The sequence below is a fragment of the Rattus norvegicus genome, chromosome 17 (genome assembly GCF_036323735.1).
Source record: "Rattus norvegicus strain BN/NHsdMcwi chromosome 17, GRCr8, whole genome shotgun sequence".
In the NCBI taxonomy this organism is placed as follows: Eukaryota; Metazoa; Chordata; class Mammalia; order Rodentia; family Muridae; genus Rattus; species Rattus norvegicus.
In genome coordinates, this window is record NC_086035.1 from 54,203,902 (window position 1) to 54,228,131 (window position 24,230).

At 41.3% G+C, this 24,230-nt stretch overlaps 1 protein-coding gene and 1 pseudogene across 1 annotated transcript in view; both read right to left on the minus strand.

The window, feature by feature from the left end:
- Positions 1 to 24,230, minus strand: part of Gli3 (GLI family zinc finger 3) — a 271,135-nt gene that overhangs the window by 69,838 nt on the left and 177,067 nt on the right. The window contains exons 5-9 of the mRNA NM_080405.2: positions 21,162 to 21,367; positions 17,921 to 18,067; positions 13,858 to 14,059; positions 1,913 to 2,126; positions 1,091 to 1,204 (exon numbers count right to left, since the gene is read on the minus strand). Of these exons, the coding sequence (NP_536330.2) occupies positions 1,091 to 1,204; positions 1,913 to 2,126; positions 13,858 to 14,059; positions 17,921 to 18,067; positions 21,162 to 21,367 (883 nt within the window). The remainder of the gene's footprint in view (positions 1 to 1,090; positions 1,205 to 1,912; positions 2,127 to 13,857; positions 14,060 to 17,920; positions 18,068 to 21,161; positions 21,368 to 24,230) is intronic.
- Positions 11,225 to 11,318, minus strand: LOC120098021 (U2 spliceosomal RNA; annotated as a pseudogene).

The following is a 24,230-nucleotide window of genomic DNA, read 5'->3' on the forward strand; positions in this document are numbered from 1 at the left end:
ATTGCTATATCTTATAATGCAGGCAGATAGCATTTTAATACTTTTAGTTCTTCCCCCTGATGTGAAAGGTACTTTGTAGACTTTTCTATTAGGGGTCGTGGCTTCTTGATTTAACACCAGGTCTTCAGGGAAATGTCTGTCTGCCTCATGGCTGAGGCCATGGAAAGCACATCTTATGCTCTGCACAGACTTTCCTAGTCCTGTATTGTGGCTTCTCAGTGAACGCAATGCAAAGAGTTTCTAGGATTCTCGGCACTAGCTAGACAGACAGATCTGAGTCCCGATTTAGGCTTACATGATAAACTGTTTATGCATGCATCATAGTGTAAGTAGCAAGGTTCTTTGTTCCCTAGCAAACTGTGAGAAGGATGGTTTCAGAACTCCCTCCCTAGCAGAACCTAATTCAATACTCAAAATTCTCATGGAGGGACCCATTGTCTTACTTCAGTAAGGATTTATTGAACCATACTGATGATAGCAAGGTTCACACTTTATGAACCTTTAGACTTTCAATCAGCTCTGACTTGGGGGGAACAGCACTGATTAAACTTGTCCTATCTGGCTTAAGAGCATAAGAAATGGCAATCTGGATATACCCTACCTGTTCTTTGGTAAAGCCAGATGTAAATGATCAGCCTATTTGGCTGGGCTTTAGTCTCTCCTGTTCTCTAAGCTTTTTGACCAAGTAAGAAGTACCAAAATAAGAAAAGTGGAGTATACGATTAATGAAGGGGACATTATTATAAACTCTGCCTGAGCTTAAGCATGGGGTCAGAAGCTCAGGAATTTAGGCCCAAGGTCATGGAGGTTAATCATACCTATGAACAGAAATAGATGGGTTTAACCAAGCACTCTATGGACTGTGGTGGCTCAAACTTCTAAGCTATCTCACCTATGAGGAAAACATACCCCACATAACATCCTTCATTGCCAGAGAAATGAATTCAATCAATCCCTAATGGGGTCATGTGGCACCAATGTCAAGATTACAGTGGGTAAGAAAATGTTGTGTATGAACTGGAGGATTAGGAACTGACCCAAAATCACTATGAGAGAAGTAAAGGCTCTTCTTAAAGCCTGGGTGCCTTACCTGCTGCCCCCGTGATCCTGGGCTGGGGAGGTCTTCATCGGGCTTGATCTTGGACCGCTTATTATGCATAGGGTCACCGGTACTACTCACTGCAGACTCACTTGTGGGTTTGCTCTGCAGGTCATATTTGCAGACAATTCAGGGTTTTATTAATAAATAGAACTCAAGTAAAAATGTTACTGAAAACAAACAAGCATGTTTGATAATATAACAAGGATTCTGTTAGTGCCAGTCACCCATGGAAGAGTCCAGATGATGCTAGATAATGCATTCCTTACCTCTGACTCAAGAGTAGCAATTGCTTGTGGCTTTTAAAAGCTTGAAGCACAGAGAAAGTGCCCTAGACTTCAACAAGCTATAAAGTTATTTTCAAAAATGTTGAGTTTGGGTGGTAGATCAGTACAAACTATGAGTGAAGTTCCTCAATTATAGGTTCTAGACTTTTTCCTTAAATCACACCTGGCTGGCAAAAGAGTAGAGAGCTGGTATTTTATGATTACTACTGAGGGTGGTCCACTGGTTACAGTGGAGGGAGTCAACAGTGGCTGAGAGTTCACGCCAGACTATATATAGTCTGCATCAATAGGAGATGCAGTTTATAGATGGTTAGAGTGGAGCCGTATCAGCCAGCCCACTTATGATCATAATCAAATGGTTCTGGTGGAAGATACCCTGGTTCACATTCATCAAAACCAAATACACCTTTAGAGAAAAGTCGCGATGCCGCCTGAAGCCTCGACAATGATGAACTCTATGACCCTAACCACCAGTGTGATGATAAGGCCTCTGCTGACCAAGATGAAACAAAGCGGCACCCCTCACCTGTGAAGACTCAGAAGGGCCAGAGCTGACCTGGACAGGGTTCAGAACCGTCGGAATCCCAGGGATGGGTCTCTGCGTTGGAAATGTTGGAGCAGGGTGGATGAGGGGAGGGCTATGTCCAAATGCTGAACCTAAGCTCTGCTGTCGGCTTAGGATCTGTTGATGCATATGGAGAGACACGGGGGCGGAGGGGTAGGTGAAGCTCAAAGCAGGGCTGTGGAAGAAGACAAGAAAGAAAAGTATCACTTACGCTGACATCAGGAAGTATCACAAACTAAAAATATTTACAGCTTTAACTGAAGCCACCCAAATCACGCCAGGCAGATCTGTGTGTTTCAATGAGAAAAAGAAACGATCACTGCCAAGAGCCTTCGGTACTTCCAAGAAAAGGCAGAGCAAGGTCAGACACGTGTGCACATCTGCCCAGATCACAACCCTGATGGAAGATTCCAGAAAGTGGAAATAAGGGGCATCAGCTCAATAATAACTATTTATTGCAATAACAAACTTCATAGAGAAAAAGAATGGGTGACTACATGCTTTTTCATAGTACTTCTAAGTGCTCTGGGTTCCACTTGTTCTTGTGCATGGAGCAATTTCTTTAATCTTAGCTCACCCCGATCGCTTTCATACGTCTCCAGATCTTATTACAAGAGGAAAGAAAATCAATTGGTTAAATGTGTTTTGAACACCGCACTTGTCATATCACTCATTTGTTTGTAAAGATGGAAAGCTCGGCCCATCCAGAATACCACCTAAAGAATTTCCATCAGTGCCATCTGGTTACAGACGCTGATGGATTAAGCTCTCCCCACTGAAATCAGTGATCAATGTGCTCTGATGAAGGAATATTCCAGTGGGAGAGCTCAGCTCCTTCCTCCAGCAAACTGGCATTAAATGTCTATTACAACTCATTACGCATGTTAATGCCTGTCACCACTTTATTTTGTCACATATTTCCCAGGTCACAGTCAGTTCCCAGGAAATGCTACCTTAACTTCAAGATACTCAAGCCAGTAGCCAATGCCCAAATGCTTCTTTGTGTAAGCATATTAGGAATCGAATCCTCTAAAAGCAGACAGACTGTGGAGGACTTTTCCAGTGGCTTACAAATACATGGCGAACTAATAATTGTAGGCATGGAAATTTTTCCACTATAAAAAATTCTGAAAATAAATGTACTGTATACACACACACACACACACACACACACACACACACAGTAACTATAATTTTAGCCAGAAAGATCCAGCATTTCTAATAATATTAAAGGTAGAACTCATGCAAATTTCCAATCTGGTGGGTTAATTACTATTGCTGCTAAGCACATTAACTGAGAATAAAATAATTACAATTACAAAATTCAAACCATTTCAAAAATTTTAAGTAATAATTCCAAAGATATACTCCCTTCATTAACACAACTTTACATTTTTGTCTATTTGACTATAGCCCATAAAAGGGCGGCTTCAATACGAATTCATTACGATTATTCCTACAGAGAGTTTTCTGTTACAATAGCTTACCCATTTAAAAGTGAATACCATTAAGAATACCCTTAGAGAAATTTACCAGGCTTTGAGGGTTTCGCCTTTTATTTTACATTGTATTTCCTTAATAAAGGAAAGCAGAAACATGGTAAAAACAGTGATTGTTCACAGTAAGTTAGAATAAGTAGTAATATTCCATTCTGCAGTGCTATACTTTCTGCCTGTATTTCTGTAAGCCGCCATGAATGATTACAGCAAAACTCACCTAAGGTAGCTGTGAGGATGATTGATAGGGCATTAATCAAAAGATGCATATCTACCTCAGAATTTGTTCACAAGCTTTCTTCTAATAGCTGATTTCATGTTCACTGAGCTCTGTGCCAGTTCGTCCAATTTATTTTTCAGTGTACAAGCCATTTATCAAAACCCACAATGATTTAACACCTCCACCTCCTTTGGGTGAATGGGTATTACTACATGTAACTACCTTATTCTACTCATTAAAGACACAAAACCCGAAGACCCTACTTCAGGTATAATTAGAACGTCAACACTCCCTCCATTAACCTCTATATGCATTATTTGTAGTTTCTCAGGGGCCTAAACTATCCAGCAGGCTGATGGAGGGAAACTTAGGAAGAGGCCAGTGATACTTTAAACTGCAGTTGACATCAGACTTGGAGGCTTAAAAATAGAGTAGTTGACTGGGAGTCGAGATGACTAAAGGGTAGTACTTCAATAAGCAGAAAATGCCCATGTCTACTTTAGGAAGAAGCAGATGAATCAAGGGTCAGCATCCCAAAGAGGTTCCATAGCATGACAGTCCTCCTTGACCATGGGTGGATAAGAATTTGAGGTGTTCACTACTCTTTGGTAGTGCTCTTTGGGCCTTGCTTTTCACTAGTGAAACCAGGGAACTGAAATAAGTACGTTCTAGAATTTACTGAAACTACTAGGCAGCAAGACTGACAGACAAACCTAGGATTTCTCAGCCTTCGTGGTTTATTATAAACCAAGAACAGACAGATGATCTTGTCTGTATGCCAGGATCTAGGTACTGCAAACCGGGAACTACCAAGATGTTTCTGATGAGCTTGGAGCAAGCCACTGACACAGCTCCTGGAGAGTGCTGCCGATGGGCTGCTCGCAGCTCCAGATCACGAACCAGTTTAGAATCTAATGGAAAGAAAGAAAACCCCACAAAGTTCTAGGTTCTGTCACAGCATCCACATTAGCAAATTTTGCAGTCCATGCTGCTCAGAACACTGTCTACAGAGTTCTCAGACCAAGTTCTAAAGGTAAAGCAGAGAGTGGGCCATGCAAGATGGGATATAGCAACTAAGAGGCCAAACACACTATCAAATGATACCCTTCATGTGAGAAAGATGTGCAGAGAACTTTCTTAGCACTTGACAGGGAGCCAGGCAGCCCAGGCCTTTGCATCTTATGAGCGAGTCTAAGCAGGAATGGCCACAGAAAGGAAAGCCTTCTATACGTCTCTGGCCCCTTGGTACAGAGGCAGTCACGCTGTAAGGTGGCACTTTCTGTGTTCCCTACTCAGATCCCTTTGTGTCTAGAATGAAGCATGAGGCCTAGGCTCCTGCTTCCTGTCTCCTCCATGCTTAGAGACTGCTCACACTCTGGCTCCAGTTGCCATCCATCTCACTCTGGGTCTCTCCTGACAGATTCTCTGGTCGTTCTCTCCCAGGACTCTGGTCATTAATTTAATGGCACAGACAACTCAAACAGAAATCAAGATCTGCAGCTTAACCACACCTACATATTAGGTAACTCGTTCATAGGTTCAAGGGATTAGAACATGAGCATCCTGGGGGATATTATTCTGTCCATCATACTCAGCATACTGACCGAGGAGGGAGGGAGGGAGGGAGAGAAAAAACCCCCAAACACACACACACACACACACACACACACACACACACACACACACACCAGCATTCCTCTGAAAGCTACAGACATCATATGCACCAAACAGCATGAGGGCAGCAAAGCTAACATTTAACTTCACTTCTCCCAATTTGATAGCAGAACAGACTTTGTTGATTACAAAGGACAAAATTAGGAACAACAGCTTAATTGCACTTAAAGAGTATGCCTCAGAAGCCCTCACCAAATAGTGCATGTATTCATTCCACGATTCTCTACAAAGTATCAATACTATTGAGATTTCTTATAGAAAACAGGCCTACCTGCCCAGGACTGTTGCCATCTACAGTGGGCTGGGCTCTCCCAGATCATCACTGATTTACAAAAAGGCCCATAGCCAATCTGATGGAGGCAATTCCTCAAGAGAGATTCCTTTTTCCCAGATATGAGTAGGTTAAGTCAAACTGGCAAACATTTCCATCACAAACACTTACAGAAGCTAGGCCCTGGTATCCTTTGACACTGGTCACCCGAGTAACAAACACAGAGTAAAAGGGTAGGAAAGTGCATTTCAGATTCGGACTAATCAGCACCAGTGTATGGTTACTGAGATGTTTGTTTAGCAGGGTCCTAGACCCCATGGCTTCCTTGCAACATCCTGAGCAGAGGTGCTCACGCACACTTCTGAGAGGAACTCAGAGAGCAGCAACCCTCTATGTGGACAGCAGCTCATTTCCCAAAGACTTAAAAACAAAACCTTCAAAGCAGAAAGATGGCTCAATAGTTAAGAATACTCACTGCTATTACAGAGGACTGGGGTTCAGTACCTAGCACCCACATGGTAGCTCAAAACTATTATTTTAATTCCAGAGAACCTGATTTCCTCTTTTGGCCTCGGTGGGCACCAAGCACACAAGAAACGCAGATGCATGCAAACACTCATATACAATTTTCAAAATACTAAGATTCTCAAAATCTGAGACCGAAAGTTCTACCTTGTACATATATTTTATCAAAAATCTGAGGAACAAGATTTTTAAGCAGTGGCAAAACACATGCCTGGCTTGCCGGGAAGCCTTAGGTTCAACTTTCATCCCCCCCACCCCAAAAAGTGCAAATCTGGTTGTTTCTTCATATTGCAGCAAATAATACAGCAGTTTCTTGCATGGATATCTCCTGTTAGAATCACCAACTGTCCCAAACTGGGTAAATTTGGAGATGTTAGCAGAACAAAGATACGTAAAACAATTAAATTTAATTGTCATTAGTTATACACAATGCATCTTTTATTCGTCAATTCCAGAAATTTGAACTGAGTACTTTCTATCTACATGTCTTGCTATATGTAGTCAGAAAGCTATATATTAATTATAATAAATATGGAAAAACATAAAATGCAGTCATGTATGGCACACATTACTTGTCACATCAATCAGTTATGAGTCTGCACACATATACACCCACCCAAACAAAGTATGCGCATGTACACACACATTACTATATAAATGGACAAAGAAAGTTCATACTAGAAATAAATCAATAAATATTTATTCAACTTTACTATTAACAGGCATTTTAAAGTCATCATATTCAAATCACATGGAAAACCCCCATTAAGATAGCTTCCATGAAGACCCTAAAATGTGTTTTTAAAGTGTTGAGGAATTTCACGTATAGTGGGAAGTAGGAGAATGATGCTAAATTTCTTAATAATTGTGCTATCAATAAAGCCACTTGGTTTGTACTGATGCAGCCCTTTCCACTGGAAGAAGTGATTGTGTTTACATAAAAATGAGAGCCAGGAGGAAGGCACATTACTCAGCGACAGGTCATGTACTGGTAAAACTAGTTTACAATGCGGTCACATGAAATAGTACACAGAAACATCATTTGTGTGTTAACTTTGTAAAAAGCAGTGTTTTGTCTGAAAATAACAGTTTTTTGCTTATAGTAACGACTCGATTCCCCATCCATCCATATATATATATATATATATATATATATATATATATATATATATATATATATATAAAATGGTGGCCGGAGGTGTTACTCTTTTATTCTTTTTTGGGTCAAACCACAACAAAGCTGGGGTTAAGTATGCCACAACTTTAATCCATGTGAATGAAAGCCTCCTAAGTTTCTGAGGTCATCTCCAAAATCTCTCAGTGACTGAGAGTGAGCTGAACAGAGCTGGTTAGGAAGGTGGCTAACGAGAGAACGAGGTTACACGAGAGCCCCGAAATGGAAGGTAAAATGACACAGCATGTCTCAAAGGCGCAGTTCCTAAATCCAGTGGACTGTGTATACAATAGCTCACTCCTCCGAGTCTAAGGGAATGCCTTGCTTCAAATGTAAACTCTTCTCTCCTTAGTGGCCATCAATAAGCACATGCTTCCTAACTTGCCAAGCCTTATTTTCAGATGTGAAGTGGGTTTAAGACAGGGTCTCAAAGTTCTTCATGTAGATTAGGTAGTACCTGACCTAAGAGATACGCCCCAGAGTGCGAGGACTAAAAATGTGTGCACTTGGTTCAGGTAAGAACATTCTGAAAAGAAACAAAGTGCTACTAAAAACGGGGACATGAATTAGGCTAGTTCTCTAAAGGCAGAACGGAAGGGCTCTGCTTGCTTTCTGGCTTCTGCCCCTCCTGAATCTTTTGCTCATGAACCAGTTAAGGCTTGGATGTAAAGTGAGGCAGCACCAGCATAACAGAGGCACCACAACTTTAAACCTGACCTGAGAAGAGCTGCATTCTAATCACACCAGATTTCCTAGTCGTGTTGTGGGTTCTGTGCCAACAGGACGTTCACTTAAAACTCTGGCACCTGCTAAAAAACAGCTACCATTCAAAGAACAGTTCTTTCCAGTTTTGCAGAGAATAGCCTCACAGCTTCTACATAGGCACACGTACATACATACGCACCCAGGTTGTTATACTTGAGAACAAACAAAATAACCTCTGCTTTCATCCATAAAAATTCCTAAGGCCTGTTTAGTAGAAAAGGCAGCAGAAAAAAATAAAAGGTACTGCACACCCTAGCGTTTATGTTCTTGTAGGCTACCCTAGGTATCCTTGGAGAATGTGTACGGGGCTTTCTATTGAGAACATCTTGTAGAAAACTAAGAAGCTACATGCTACCAAGCAGCCATGAACAGGAATAGCGACGGCCCACTTTATGGTAAGAGCTGCTTACCAACTTCAAGGCAGTGAGTGTGCTGAGCATGCACACACGGTTAGGAAAGTCATGTTCACATGAGCAGCACCAGTCACCATTACTTCTCGAATGTAAGTGCTATCTCCCAGTATTGTTTTAGCTGTGCTCTTGCCCACCATTGGAGAGTTCAGAGGAACTAGGTCCTGATGCACTGGGCCTGGTGAACAGAAGGAAGATCAGAGGACACACCAGACTGACACTGTGGTGGTTACATGCCTTGACAGTCCACCTCTGAGCATGTCCTCATAGCCTCCTCAGAGCTTCCCATTGTTCTCGTGCCATTGGTCACAGATATTGCATAAGCTAGCTCTGTCAATGTCCCCAAACTTGTGCCCTAGCAAACCTGCCTGTAGCTTACTGTCTTCTAGTTCTCTGGTCCTCCCCTCATTAGATCTATATGCGTAGCATTGCCCTCAGATAGTCTTAAAACCTGTTGCCTATGGTGGTTCTGATTATCTTACAGGTCTCAGCTTCCTGCAACCTGGGTCATTTTCTCTGCAGCAATGACCTGCGGCAATCAAGTAAGCTTGTCCCACCAGCTGCTCAGTTACTCATGTCTGCTTGGAGGCATTTCGTCCTGCAAGCTCCCTGAAGGAGAGAAGCTCATTTTCTTACTGTGCAGCTTTTACATCCAGCTTGTAGTTAAACTTATTCAAATGCTGGAGGAAGAAATAATTTGAAGGAAATTATCTTTAAAAAAAAAGATACTATTAACTACTTTACTAATATTAAAGAGGAAAAATATGCATCTGAGTTTCTAGAAGATGGGAACAGAGATTTTCAAATGTACCGGTAAACTGGCATTGTAGTTATTGATTTCCAGTATGTGTTGTTTCTCCAGTATAAGCAAAACGTCTGCATCACCAGCACAGAGCCAGAGAGCTGTGGAACACACTGCTTCCTACTTCCCAATGGGCAGCATGCGTGGACCTGGAAAATGCTTCCCTGTTCCACAGGGTGCTTACACAGAGAAGGATGATGGCATGAGAAGGAGAGGGCAGAGGCCACAAGAGTCACCACACCACACTTGTCTGTACAGACAATAGAAAAACTGCAATGCCTGTGAAGCTGGAGAGGTGAGCAATTCATTGGGTGATCTGGGAGATAGAACCAGAACTGTAATCTTCACTGCCATACTAGATCTTAAATGGCCAATGAGGAAACCACCTTTGTTTTACCACTAAATTGACCACGGAAAAGCTATACTTGAACTATGGGGAATCCATTCACTAATCACTTCTCCATTCCATTTACATTTGGCCTTTAAAGATAAGGACCACGTGAAATGCCTCCTTTTCCTATGACGGGTTAATACCTGAAGAAGATAAGAGCAGGGCAGTCTACTACTGTGAGTCACGAGCTATTACAATGTTAGGGTTAGCTGTCGATCAAGGAATACAAGTTGCCTGATGCTGTCGTCTGCAGTGGAAACCTTCCAAGTGATGAAGAACTTACAGCTTCCTTAAGTGAAATATTTTATAATATATGTGGGATTTTGAGTTATAGCAGCTCTGGGATAAAAGAGGACTTGGGATACGTACCTAGTCTGACAGAACAGAGTACTATGGGTAATAGGTTTTTCAGTGTAGTTGTTTCATATGATATTTTCAAAGAGTCTGAATTAAAGTAATTTTAAAAATATAAAAATAATATATTAAAAGAGAAATTTGCTGTTTTAAACCTTTTTTTATCAGCTTCTTTGTCTCTGCTTCTATATATACAGTGTTGGTCTGTGGGAATGTAAGACAGTATCCAAATAGATCTTAGCTTCTGGAAAACCAGAATCACTCAGTAAAAAAATAGATGAGGGATATTCTCCTTGTTCACTGGGAGGAAAAACATGAATTTAGTCATTGTATAACTGTGTGCGGTGCTGCATCCATGGTAGAGGACAAAAGTGATGCAGAGATGTAGGAGGAGAGGTCTGGTGCTCTACTCTACCTCAGGAAAATGGGTGGCAACAGAAACCTGAATGACTGCATTATTAAATGACAGCATCCTTACAAACTTAAATGGGTCTGATTCCCTATGTACTACCAACATTTACAGTGAGGTCGGCATTGCAAAACAGTGAGTGTAGAAGTTGGGTGTGTTTGTAGGTAACTAACGAGCAGGAGACGGTGAAGCAGGTAGCAGTGATGCTCAACAAGCACAGGACTGGCCAGCTTCCTCCTTCCATGTCCTCTTATCCAGTTCAACTCCAACATCAAATTTCTTCCTGCTCACTTTCTCTTGCACTGTCCATTCTTCAGAACAGTATCTGCCCTCTGGGTATCCACATGCATCTTTCCCTGACATTTTCTGGTCTATAACTGATGATTGCTGAGGTCGTTTATTTAGGTCTAGGGACAACAATAGACCGAAGTTTATCTGGTAAGTAGAGATGACATGACCATTAGTATATCTACCGCATTATAACAGCACACAGCTGCTCATCACACACTGCATTACCTTCTAGGTAAGAAAAAAAAGTGACATACGATCTTAGCATACCATGAATGTGTATCAAAGACTAATATGACCCACTGACAGGCAAGAAAACGAGGAGAGAAAGAAAATGAGTATGAAATAGTCCGGGGTCACCCGACTATCACAGGATCTTTTGAAACTGAACTGGTCTTTAAAGTGAATCTGTTCTTCCACTTTTAATGAAATGATAATTTTAAGTCAGGACACCAGTGGTCTCTGACGTGCTGCGCCTCCTTCTCGGAGCAACTGTAGGATATCACAAAGATAAGAATAAATGACGCTACCTGAACATTTCCACGGCATATTCTACACTTGATCTTAGCCAAAAGGCCGAGAAGTGATCCACGGCATATTCTAACCTGAAATCTAAGAAACCATAAAGAGTAAAGCAAGCATATAGGGATACGTGAGAGAAGAATGAACTGATACATGAGAGAAGAAAGAAGAACTGTCCCCAAAGTCATTTTGCAGCTAAAGGTGTTGTTCAGTAGGAGAGCAGCTGCCTGGCTTAGCTAAGGTCCTGATTTCAACCTCTAGTGCTACCACTTCTCCACAAAAGCCACCAAGTGGCATGTGTAACTATTATTTGCGTAAATATCACAGTATGTGACATTTCTTTTTCTTTTTTTTTTTTCGGAGCTGGGGACCGAACCCAGGGCCTTGCCCTTGCTAGGCAAGTGCTCTACCACTGAGCTAAATCCCCAACCCCAGTATGTGACATTTCTATATGGATGTTTTTAGTTGTTACAAAGTTGCAAAATCTCAGCAAGTTAAGATATAGTTTACGGGGCTGGAGAGATGGCTCAGTGGTTAAGAGCACTGACTGTTCTTCCAGAGGACCTGAGTTCAAATCCCAGCAACCACATGGTGGCTCACAACCATCTGTAATCAGAACTGATGCCCTCTTCTGGTGTGTCTGAAGACAGTTACAGTATACTCATATAAATAAAATAAAATAAAAGATATAGTTTACGGTCGCAGATGACCCAAGAACACAGCCAGAACAGGAACAAGCTGCAGTGTTGGAGAGCAGCTGAAACATCACTAATGCAGCACAGCCCGGCCAGTGCTATCGTCTCCTAGACTCACCACTGCAGCTTCAACTTTACCCAATGAGAAAAAGGAAATTTTGTCCCACTTTGGATACACATCACCTTCATAAAACACTGACCTGGGGTTGGGGATTTAGCTCTGTGGTAGAGCACTTGCCTAGGAAGCGCAAGGCCCTGCGTTCGGTCCCCAGCTCCGAAAAAACGAACAAAAAAAAAAAAAACAAAAAAAAACAAAAAACAAACAAACAAACAAAAAACACTGACCTTTCCAACACACTGGATAGATTACTTGCAGCTGTTAAATATGCAAATTAGGGCCACACTTGGGATATGACTACAGGCAGACCCACGAAGCCTCCGTTTGTGACTACAGCAGTGGGTCCTGAGACACCGTCGACCCCTTTCTATGTACTGACTACACTGGGACATGAGACACTCCACACCGTACAGTAAATTACGGGTATACAGACACATAAGCAGGTATTTGCTTCACTCCACATCTCCATTCCTTACTCATGAAAGAGTCCCAGAAAATGAAAATCATGATTTATTGTAATAATACTAACTTGCCTGCCAATAAGAAATGCTGATAATTGAACTAGAAAAAGCATCAAAACTGCATTGAAAAAATGTGTTAGTGGAACAATGGTTTTAGTTATTCTTAATAAGGAGACAGTAGTGTCATTTGTGTATTTTTCTGAACTGTTGAAGTTTCTCAAGCATGTAAAGTCACCAGGAAAGGCTCATTAATTAGTAACTAGAGCTGTTGCCCATTTATAAAAAAAATAATAAAATACATTCTCACTTATTAAAAGCAAGGCTAGTGAAAACAGTGATTAGATCCTATGTTCCATTTATTTATTGTATTTTCCTGGGGGTTTTATTTTGTTTGTTTTTGGACAGGATGTCAAGCAGCCCAAGCTGGTCAAGTCACTGTGTAGCAATAGCTGGCCTTGGATTCCTGACGCCTGTCTTCACTTCCCAATGCCCTGACTTCATGCCAGCTTCACCAGGGTGACTCTCAAACTGAGAAATAATCCACAGTGTGCAGAACTATAACACAAAGATTACGAGTAAGTGAATTTTGAGACCACAGTAAAACCTAGAGGGAAAACAAGAGCTAAAGATTATAACCAGGGTTGTTTTAATTAACTATTTGCCTGGATGCTGTTTAATTCTGTAACTAGCACAGCTAAAGGAAGTGATCAGCTGACAAAAGCAACATGAGTGTCTCACAAATTCTTAGCACGACTTTTTTATATTCCTTTCATATTCAGGGATGAGAGCCCAAATCTGATCATTAGCAAAAGCATCTTACATTTCTTACACTCATGTAAGGGTGTGTTAAAATTACCTCACTATACAGAAAAGATGATCAAAGTTTTTATCTTCAATGGTAAGCTAGAAATGTATAATTGAAAAAAAAAAAAGAAGAAATATGCTTTCAATAGATTTCCTGTTAACTCACCAGTGATTGGCCAGGTAGGTACTCCCAAACTCTTCTTCATACTGGGCAACCAGGTTGAGTTAGTTTTTATTTTACAGAAATATTTACAACAGAAGAGCTGGACAAAAGATTTAAAATCCTCTAACTCTAAGAAGTAGATCTCACTGAAACTGAGTAACAGCCATATAACAACTATTGGAAAACGCACACAAACAAATTAACTTTGGCTCATTGTTAGGGTATTTAACCTGAATCCTGGTATGTATACGGCAGCCTGATAATTCTTCCTTTCAGACCACTGGCATTGCAAATGGATTACTGGTTCATATGAGCACTGACATTTTATTATGAAGAGAAATGATGGATTGAGGAAAATACATACCTGATTGCACTTGCAGATAAGTGCCCATAGGAACCACTTGCTGAAGAACTGCTACGGGAATTATTGAGGATTGTGACCAAGGAGTTAGGAGATGTTCTTATCATGGTCTGAAGGTCGAAGCTATGATCTGACAGTGGAGAGATCGACAGGGTACGCTTTCGGCTGGGCCTAGCTGACAGTCTAGGGCTGGGAAATCTGGTGCCTGTTACGGAAACAAAACAGAACTTGATTACCTCCAGCCAGAGTCTATATACTATTGACTGTCACTTCTCAGTGAGAAAGGGGAGGAACACGAAGCTGGCAACTTGTGGTGACAAGTATTTCTCTTCCCCCTTGTGATCTACTGGCTGCAACAGAAGGAATTAGGGCATAATATTTATCTTCCCGGCCTTACCTCAGTTGAGTGCTGTTTATTAATGTGCAGGCAAAATGATAGATTGCTCAACAAAAGGGAGAGACTTTTATGTGTTATCCTTCTTATTTCTAATGATTTATGAATCTGACAGCTGCTTAGATATTCCCATCATTAATTCACCGCAAGCAACCAAGACAGAGGTTCCCATAGCTGCAACACAATGCCCTCTCCACTCTAACACAGCATCTTAAGGCAGTGAATTGAACGACCAAAAAAAAAAAAAAAAAAGAATTAAAGCTACAATAAAGAACTGGGTGTAGTTAGGTCTGTCTGCCTTTCTCCATGAATCCTGCAGTTAAATTCTCCCTGGTAAACTTACAGCATCATGAAAGCAACTTATAAATGCGTCACACCAAGTGGTCATTTAGGGTGAGTCTGTACCCCAGGAAGTATCGGACAACACGTCACAGTTCACAGTGTTCTATGGACATCTCGTGGGAAGAGGCACTGCCACACCCTTCCAGTGCAGACAGCAGTCCTGCCACATAGAGCCCTGAGCTTGGTGGTGTCAAGATGAAGGGTTTCAGTCCTAAAAGCCTCCTCATCTAAGCACATATATTCCATGTTGTTGATGGTGGTAGTTTATAAACTTTCTACGTTGGGAGGCAGGCATCAACCCTACAAGCATGTGAGTGAGACCTGACATGCCTAAAGATATTGAGATGAACATCTTCTCTATTAAAGAACTAACGTCTTTAAACGTCAGTCTTTAAGCCTCTTAACCTGGAAGTTCGTATCTTGATTTAAACACATGCCCACTTGATATGGTGGTTTCTAACTGAAGGGTTACAATTAAATATTACTTGCAGTCAAACTTGTTAGGCGTCAAAGTCTTAGGTCATGGCAGCAAATGGTAAGTGCTTACCAATGCCTGCCTTTTGAAGATCAATTTACAAGTCAGTCAATAAAACTAAAGCTTAATGAGAGAATAAGGTTATCCTGACAGATAAGAAGCAAATCAACTGTAAATCATTTTAAGCACAAACAGAAGGTTTTATACTCTGTAGGATGGTGTGACTGATTCAAGGGACGTAGCAATTTTGCCTCATTCAGAAAATCACAGGTGTATTGTGTGTTGGGGGTGGATGAGTATCCCATTGGCCTTAAACTGACAATCCTGCCTAACTCTGCCTCCCAATTACTGGAATTAAAAGTTTGTGTAACCACAACAGACCTCAGAAAAGATAGCAACCCACTGTGCTGAGATAATTTAACAAACAGAATAAATGAGTATGGAAAGGCTCTACAGTTACTCTCACAACCATTAACAGTACCACAATGTGGTAGCAACACGCCTGTGAACACCACTCCACCGCTCTGAGTGACAAGCATGATGCCTTCCATTTTCTCTTTCAGTCACACTTAAGATGGGCTCACTCATTTAAAACAGCTTCATCACCAGCAGACTCGGGGCATGTAAATACACAACAGTACTGGCTTGGCGTACGCTTTCAGTATTCAAGGGGCATCTCGTTTTTTATTATGCCCTCTGCCTTGAATGTAACTATTTTACATTTACTCACTGCAATAAGCTAATTGCATCATAAGAGATTTTAATAAAGAAATGCCTGTCATTTTCAAACAACTGGAGTGACAGACCAGACTTACTTTGAATTTTCCCATAGCCCTTAATACTAACCATTTTTGGTAGGACTCAAAAGAAGCAAGATAAGCTAGACATTCTTTATCCTCTGACTTTGGTAGGATGCTCAGGACTGGCCCTAGCCTTCTAACTAGCAGTGGTGTGGGAGGTGATGTAATACCTTGAGACATAGGAAACCTTAAATACGCCATACATCACTCAACGCAGGGGCCAGAGGCCTGACAAAACCTTCTCATCTAATTCTTCAGGTCTCAGAAGACTGGCTGGAAAATGTCCTCACTGCCTCTCTCTGAGAATAGCACCGGCTTAAATCAGTCTCTGCCCATATGTATAGCATGAACTCCAGACTTCCTTGCTCTCCCTCAGTCCGTAGGATGTTCCTTAAAGGAATTACAGCCTCAAGGTCCCTCGATCTCAGGAACTTGAAGAGCTATGAATATACCAGCTTAGTCTAATATGCCACACAATGTACTTTAGCCTCCATTTCAAAGTCATCCCCCACAGGTCACACTATGTGCGTCCACCAATTCTGCAGAGATAGACACTGAATGCAAAGCCTTCTAGTGCTAGGCAAATGCTCCATAGCTGAGCTCCAAGCCCAGCCACAGGGCCTGCTTCCTGCTCTAGCACAGGGAGCTCCAACCCAGTTTCTGGTAATTGTTTTTATTTCTCTGTTTTAATAAAAATTTCTGACAAAGAAAGAGGAGCTTTCTTTTCATGTGATAAATGATAGGACATCTAAATTCCTACTTAATGACAGTCAATTTACCATATACTCTGGCAAATTAAAATTCCTTTAATTAGGTTTTACAAAGTAAAAGGGTAGCTTCATCTTTATTTAGATTTAAAAAAAAAAAAGCCACTGCCTGACTAAACACATTCTTATCAAATAGGGAGAGTAATGTAGGCTGACCTTTCAAGGAGTCTCTCTTATTTTAATTTTTTATTTGCAGATTTTTAAATAACTAATTTGCATAATAACAGTGAACTGTTTCCCCCAAACAATTGCTAATTGAAATATGGTTATGATGAATCTGAGTCTTGAGCTCTTTATGTTACTGATTCTAACAACAAAACCCCCACAAAGGGTGCAGCACGGGTGTGTGGTACTAAGCTGCCCAACAGAGGCCAGCACCAGGCCACACCCCTTCAGACTACACCAAGGTGGTTGTAGGTGATTAAGAGACTCAGACTGTCAATTTTTATTCCTAGGTGGACTAACCATTCATCATCCTCCCTCCCCCCAAATTTTAGGCATAGACTAACAGAAGCATGTCCCTCACAAGAATGACTCTATACATCGTCTAGCTGGAAAGGCAAGGATTAAGCACCACTGCTAAAAACAAACAAACGAACAAACAGCTCCCATATGCTGCCACCTGATAGCACGGCCAGGCTTTACCATCACTCCTCAGGATCCTGCCAAAGGACATTCACTGACCAGGTCCTTTCCTAGACGAGAGCTTTGAAATGCTCTAAAAAGCCATATCACAGGCCCACTGTGAGCCAACTGAATCCTAATGCACAACTAGACACCCACAGGCCCCAAGTGACATTCAAATCACATATCTTCTTTCATTTGTTGCCCAGTACTAAGATTTGACAATGTTTCTGGATTTCCCTGCCCCCAAGTATAATAATTATGAACCTTCTGTGTTCTTAGCATTTGCATAGGGTCTTCATGAAACACAGTGTTTTAATATGAGTATGTAAATGGAGATAAGTGATATCTTACAGTTTCTTGATTTTTTTTAATGCCTAATTTCTAAAGGATAAAAATCCATGAGGTGGCCATGCAAAGTCCAAGAATCTATTCCTTGAACAGGATAATCTGTTGATCCATTACACTTCTAGTATTGCTACCAATCTACAGTTCTCTGTACATTTCAGTTCACCGGGAGTCAACAGGCCATCTCAGGCTTCCTCCGTCTGTGGAAGCCTGCTTCGGACTGGAAATTTAGCCCGTCACTTTGTAGCTTGCTCTCTATTTCCTAGTTAGCCTTTGCTACTCTCCCAGGACTCCAGCAACCAGCCTTGTCACTTACTGTCCATGGCATGAAGGTACTCCATATGGATGGCCCCTGCACCAGCAGTGGCGGCTGAGGGAAGGATGTCTGCATAGGGGCTGCGCTGGCCTGTCAGCAGAGCCATCTGGTGATAGTATTCCGCAGGGCTGACTCCAGCATGGGGGGCTACAAGAGGAAACAAGTCAGCAACACTTACAAGACAGACAAGGAGATACTGTTTTGGAAGCATTCTAACTCCACGTGCCATTTAACATTCAAACACAATTCTTTTATGGCTTGTGCAATAAGGCTGTTCTAAGAATGCATTCATTGGCATCATGTCTTTATCTGAAAGGAAAACTGGAGAAGTAAACAGTAAAATACATTATAAAAGTTTTGTTCTTGTTTTAAATGAAATTATCATGAATTCAAAATTTATATAGTCATATATCTCTTAAGATGGGACAGAATTGTAAGAGATATATCATCCATGCAATTTTGTCATTTTGGGATCATAGCACAGACATGTATATACTAAGGAAGCAAAAATGTTAAGTAGACAGTGTAATTTATGGGGAATCCAATATATACAAATGTGTCCCAGTGTTGGTACCAGAATGAAGGCTGTATATAGAAGATCATGATTAACTCCCTCCCCCTGCAGAGAAAATAGGTTCCTATAGACAATTACTGTACATCCATACTCTTTATAACAGTAGACAACTCAGACAACTGTGATATCTTTCCAGACACACTTAAAATACTTCCCTAGGCTCCTGACAGGAGTGTCTGAGTTAACACTCACTAACACGAGAAGTCAGAGTTTACAAAAAAGAAAAAAAGAGCAGCACAGCATTAATGACAAGCAACTGAATGATAAACTGCAATTTCATGTTCCAGAATTTAAAAGCTCGTTTTCCTTTTTTCCCACCACTACAAAATCAAAAAAGAAAATGTACCTATCAATCTGGAACAATTTACTGGCAAGAGTCAGCCTTACATGAGTGGGATAATAATTGGTTTACACCTGCCAATTTATGTGCAAAAGCAGCAAGATATTGTAGGACTCCTGAGGGTGGCCTCTAGATTTTCAGAAATCTAGATTCAAAGAAGTTCCATGAAATAGCTAGGAGCCAAAAGTAAAGTCACATTTGTAAGGTGCTTAGGGACAGCATTTGAGCAGTGGCTGTTTACAGTCACTAGCTACAGGAAAAAAGAGTCCTGGCAACAGATATTTTGGATTGGTGTCCACATGTAATACTTTTTATGCATGATATATAACAAAAATGAGTATCTTTAAAAGTATTAGACTACAAGAGGAAAATATTTGTGAAATTATCTGACTGGGTAGTGTGATAGTTTGAGCTAGAATGGCCCCCAAAAGTGAATATGTTTGAATATTTTGTCACCAGTTAGTGGAACTGTTTCGGGAGGACTAGGAGGTAAGGCCTTATTGGAGGAAATGTTTCATTGCAGGTAAAGTGAAGTTTCAAAAGCTCACACCATAAAATATTCATATATTAATTCTCTTCCTCCCTTCCTCTCCCTCCCTTCCTCTCCCTCCCTTCCCCTTCTTCCCTCTCCTCTTCTCCCCTCCCCTCCTCCTTCCTCCCTCCCCTCTGTCTCCACCTCCCCTTCTCAGGATCTCAGTGACTACTCTATTGCTATGCCTGCCTGCCTCCAGGGAAGGCATAGTCTATCCTATGGAACTATAAGCCCCAATAAATTCTTCCAGTAGTTACATTGCTCATGGTACCTCCTCATAGCAATAGAAAAGTAACTCAGACTCTTAGTAATTAGGGTCTCATCAAACAGAAAAGGAAAGGCAGAACCACCATCCAATCAATGGATATTTAATTCAAACTAATTAAATGCATACAGTGAGCATGATTTCCATAAAGTCCTCAGCCACTTAAATTTCTACAAGTCAGGTACAGCAACTTTTCCTTCAGATTATTTCTTAGTCCCTTTATATGTTTTCCTTATGGTTATATTTACTACATAGCATCCTTTATCACAAAATCAAATTCCAAGCAGAAAAATTTAATCATGTTTTCCTTTTTTGTAGGTTTTAAAAATGTTAATATTGCTCAAATGAGAAAATGTATCTCTTGGATACATTACAAAAATATTCACTGTACTGAATTCTTAAAAAGAACATACATTGGATAGTAATTATTTCTAGAAGACGGATATTCCTGGAAACACATGAGAATGTTTGCATCTTCAGAAACTTCATACACTTGCCACTGTATACAGACTCAGCCATAGTTCCTATGTTAGAATTAGGGGTATGGCATTAGTTTAGTGAAATGAACTGCACACTACCTCTTTACTCTGCAACATCAGCAGTGACTTAGATCCTATAATAGAGCATGCATACTTAACCCACATGAGCAATTAGTAAAGCTTATGCAATTTTGTATCTTAATGAAGAGTTGAACAGTTATAGGCAAACATTTATATATACATGGAAGATAAAGTAAATATTTCGCACAGGCCTTAAGGAATAGGTTATAACTTGATAGAGGTATAAGTAGCCAGCTCCAAATGAATCCTACATTTGAAGTTTAAAACAAGTATCAGAGATTACAGGAATAAAGTCTAACTCTTTCTTATTTCTCATTGTTCTAGTTTTACTTGGCATGTTCAAAGACTGAAGGCACACATAATAATGGGTCTTTTTTCTTCCCTAAGCTCTTGCTACATACAATATGGCCCACCATAGGCCAACAGCATTAACATCACCTGGAAGCTTTTATAAGATTAAAAGACTCATGTCCCCCACTCCACACTGTTCTGCCCCCATCAGGATCCCCAGATGCTATGCACAGTAGTGTGTCAAGCTCTGCTCTCAGAGACAGATCTACGTAAATGTGTCTTTCTGACGTACAGAACATGAGAGCATTCATTAGAAGATGGGCAAGGTACTCAGGCAATTCGCACTGGTATGGTGATACCTGAAGGGCTTGTCTAGTCATGTGTGGAGTGCGGAAGAGGAGGGCATTTACAGCAAGGAGGTCAGATCTTGTTTTGAATCCCACTTTGATTACTCCTGAAACCTGAATCCTCTCTAAACTCCAAAAAAAAAAAAAAAAAAAAAAAAACCTGTCCTTACAAAAATATGGACACCGCCACCCACCAAGCAGTGCTACTAACTAGAATTAAATTTTGAACTTAAAGCACTTGCCCCAGTGTCTGTCGTGTAGGAAAACCTTACCATATGCTAGATCTGCTTTACACAGTGTCACAGGGAAATGTAAAAGTGTGTGAGACTTACCATCTGTGGGGCTCAGCCCTCGGGCAGCGGAGATCATGGAGAGGGATGGGCTGCTGTGCAAGGAGCGGATGTAGTCCATATATGGGTTGATGTAGGGGTGTGGGGGGCTGAAGGGGGACTCTGAAGCTGCAGTGGGGTTACGGTGTGGGGAGATCCTAATGAAAGGCAAGTCTGGATACGTTGGACTACTAGATAAGGCAGAAGGCCTAGAAACAGAAAAAGAGACACAAGACATATGCATGAGACAAACATCTCATATGTAAAGAAACATATATACACATGTTCTTCATATTCTGTGAAGAAACATAAGACTTTAAGTGAACTCAAGGAGCCCTGGGAAAAATTAGTATAAATCAATTTTTAGCATTCTTACCTTAATATATCAGGATGGTGTAACCCGGATAGAATCCTATCAAATTAGTTGAGCAAAGAAAACAGAGTTCTGAGCTGGTTCACAGTACTCTGAAGATAGATTTTTTAAAAAGCCAGCTTTGGTCAGATGTGGTTGTAGGTAAGTGTAATACCAGAAATCAGGAGTCTTAAGGCATAAGGATCATGACTTCAAGAATTATGATATAGCTATTAATTCAAGGCCAGCCTAAGAGACTGTCTCAAAAATGGATGAGGTTTTAGGTCAGTGTTAGAACACCTGCTTATGCACAGGGCCCTGGTTTTGATCCCTAATATAACACACACATACTAAGTTGGCTGTTGGCTTACTGAAAGTCCTAACAGCTCACTGAACCAACTGAACCAACTATTAAATGGGAGCATTTAAAAGTTACTTCTTACCTTATAGTGCTTCATTATTAAACAAAACAGGATGTGCCTAGCTCTAGATGGCAAAGCTGCCCATAAGAGTGAAGACCAAACGCAAGTCTGTCAGTAATCTGAAGTCTGTCTCTATACCTGTGTCCACACTTCCAGTGGGCTTGCAGATAAGGAAAAACAATTTCCAGTATTTAAAGGCCACTTCTCTTTTTCAAGAGGCAATACTCAGAATTGGGTTTCAGCTACAACTCGTTTCTCATGTGGATCCTTACTAGTTATGTTTAGTAAGGAGCCAACAACTGAGAAAACCGGGACTTAGAGATCTGGAAAAGAATCAGGGTTTCATCAAGCCCAGGCCTGGAGAGCGATGTGATAAGGAAAGAGGTTTGCTTTCCTGAAGTGTAAACGCTACAGAGCTCCCTGATGTATCTGATCTCAGAGAGGCACATCTGCACCTCCATTCTTACCACACACAGACATTCGGCCAACTCTTGGCATCCCAGGGAAAGCCATATCTAGAACACAGATCTTCAAAGCCTTGCACCACTGCGCTCCCTCCCTAATAGACTCCTCCTGGGCATGATCCAGGGAACTGGCCATGATAGGCTCTGGCCTCACTGAGGGCCTCATCTGCACAGAGCATGGCCATAAGATGAGCGGACTGTAAGAGAGACAGAGCGACCGAGAACATATGAGGGGTGGGAAACCAAACTGTGAAAAATGCCATTTCCCTCCCCCAGAGAAGCAAAAGCCACTGGGCCCCTAGCTCTGTCATCCTGCCAGAGTAGGATCATAATAGAAATGGCTCCAGCGAGTAGACTGGGTATGTGAGGCACTGACCTGATGTTCCCCTCCTAGAAAATAAGTTGGAACAAGGTGCTGGGAGTGTGAGGGTTCTCTCAGGCATATTTGTTACTTGGAGTTCCTTCTGGAACTAAAATTTTCGTTTCCTAGATTTATACACAGATAGTAAGAAGCCCTTATCACATAGTTCTTAGCATCTGCAAACGTGTAACAACATACTGATATAAAACTTGGATATAACACATGGGTAATTACTAGACGTCATGCTCACTATGTATCAATTCGAAAAGTTAAAAGGCCTTTATTCCATCCAACCAAGTAAACAGAAACTGGCAGAGGGTGTACCAGAGTTCGCTTCATGTCTCTGGAAAACCACCCCCTAATCTCCAAGTGCCCTTCTGTAGCTGGGTAAATCAGACTTCATTCAGACATGTTAGGTCACTTACAGAGTACAGGGGAAGCCCACATTCATTTCCACCAGAAAGAATGGTCAGTTTGATTTAAAAAAAAAAATCCTCTAAAACATAAATTTTGTGCTGAGATACAAGAAAACTCACACATATTAATCACTTCCCTGAGTCCTTGACAAGACACCTCTGGAAACACCATGGTGGTCCCAGCAGACTGAGTGATAGGAACTGCACAATGATGGGGCATTTTACCCTTCTTGGTAGGCTGTCCTGTTTTTAATCTTGAAAACCTATTCTGTTTCTAATATTCTGTCCTCATCAGACCGAATTCCACTTAGGAGAATCATGCCCCTGAAGACAAACCTACATTCTTCTTGGGAACCATGGAGAAACTGCTGGGGTAGCCACTAATCCCAGAGTAAGGCAAGGAGGTTGAGCCTCCACGGTTGGTTTACTCACTGCACCTGTGACAGGTGCTCCAGAGCCTCCTTCTGAGCTTTCCCCTCAGGAAGACCTAGGGAACATCTACAGGAGGCTCTCAGTGAGATTCTAGACCTAACCACTTCATTCCTGAAAAGAGTGCCAGTCTCAAGGCTATTCACATACTAGTGAGAAGTATCAGCAGAAAGGATATTAATCCAAGATTTAGAGCTAAATCGGTTAGACTTTAACCATCTGCCAAATGTGTTCCTTCCAGACAGATGCACTCAGAGATAGGGGATCACTGTTTACAGACAAGGTGACTGGGACAGGCTTCAGAGAGGTGTGCACACTGCTCATTAACTGCCCTCAGGAAACAGGCAATCTGGTAAATGCAAGCCACCCACTTCCCCAAGAAAGTGTTTCACAATGGTGACTCAGTGAGGACTCCTCAGGAATCCGAGACAGGCATCATACATCAGTAAGAGAAAGCCTGAGGCAGTGAGCTCAGTAGCTGGCAGCTGTGTAACCTAGGCTCTTTGTGCTTTGCTGTCGGTAGGAATGAGGGTTGGGGTTTATCCCGTGGTTGATTGAAGTCCCATGATTCTGCTATTCAAAGGCTCACCCAGAATACACAAGGGCATCTATACATTTGAACATATAA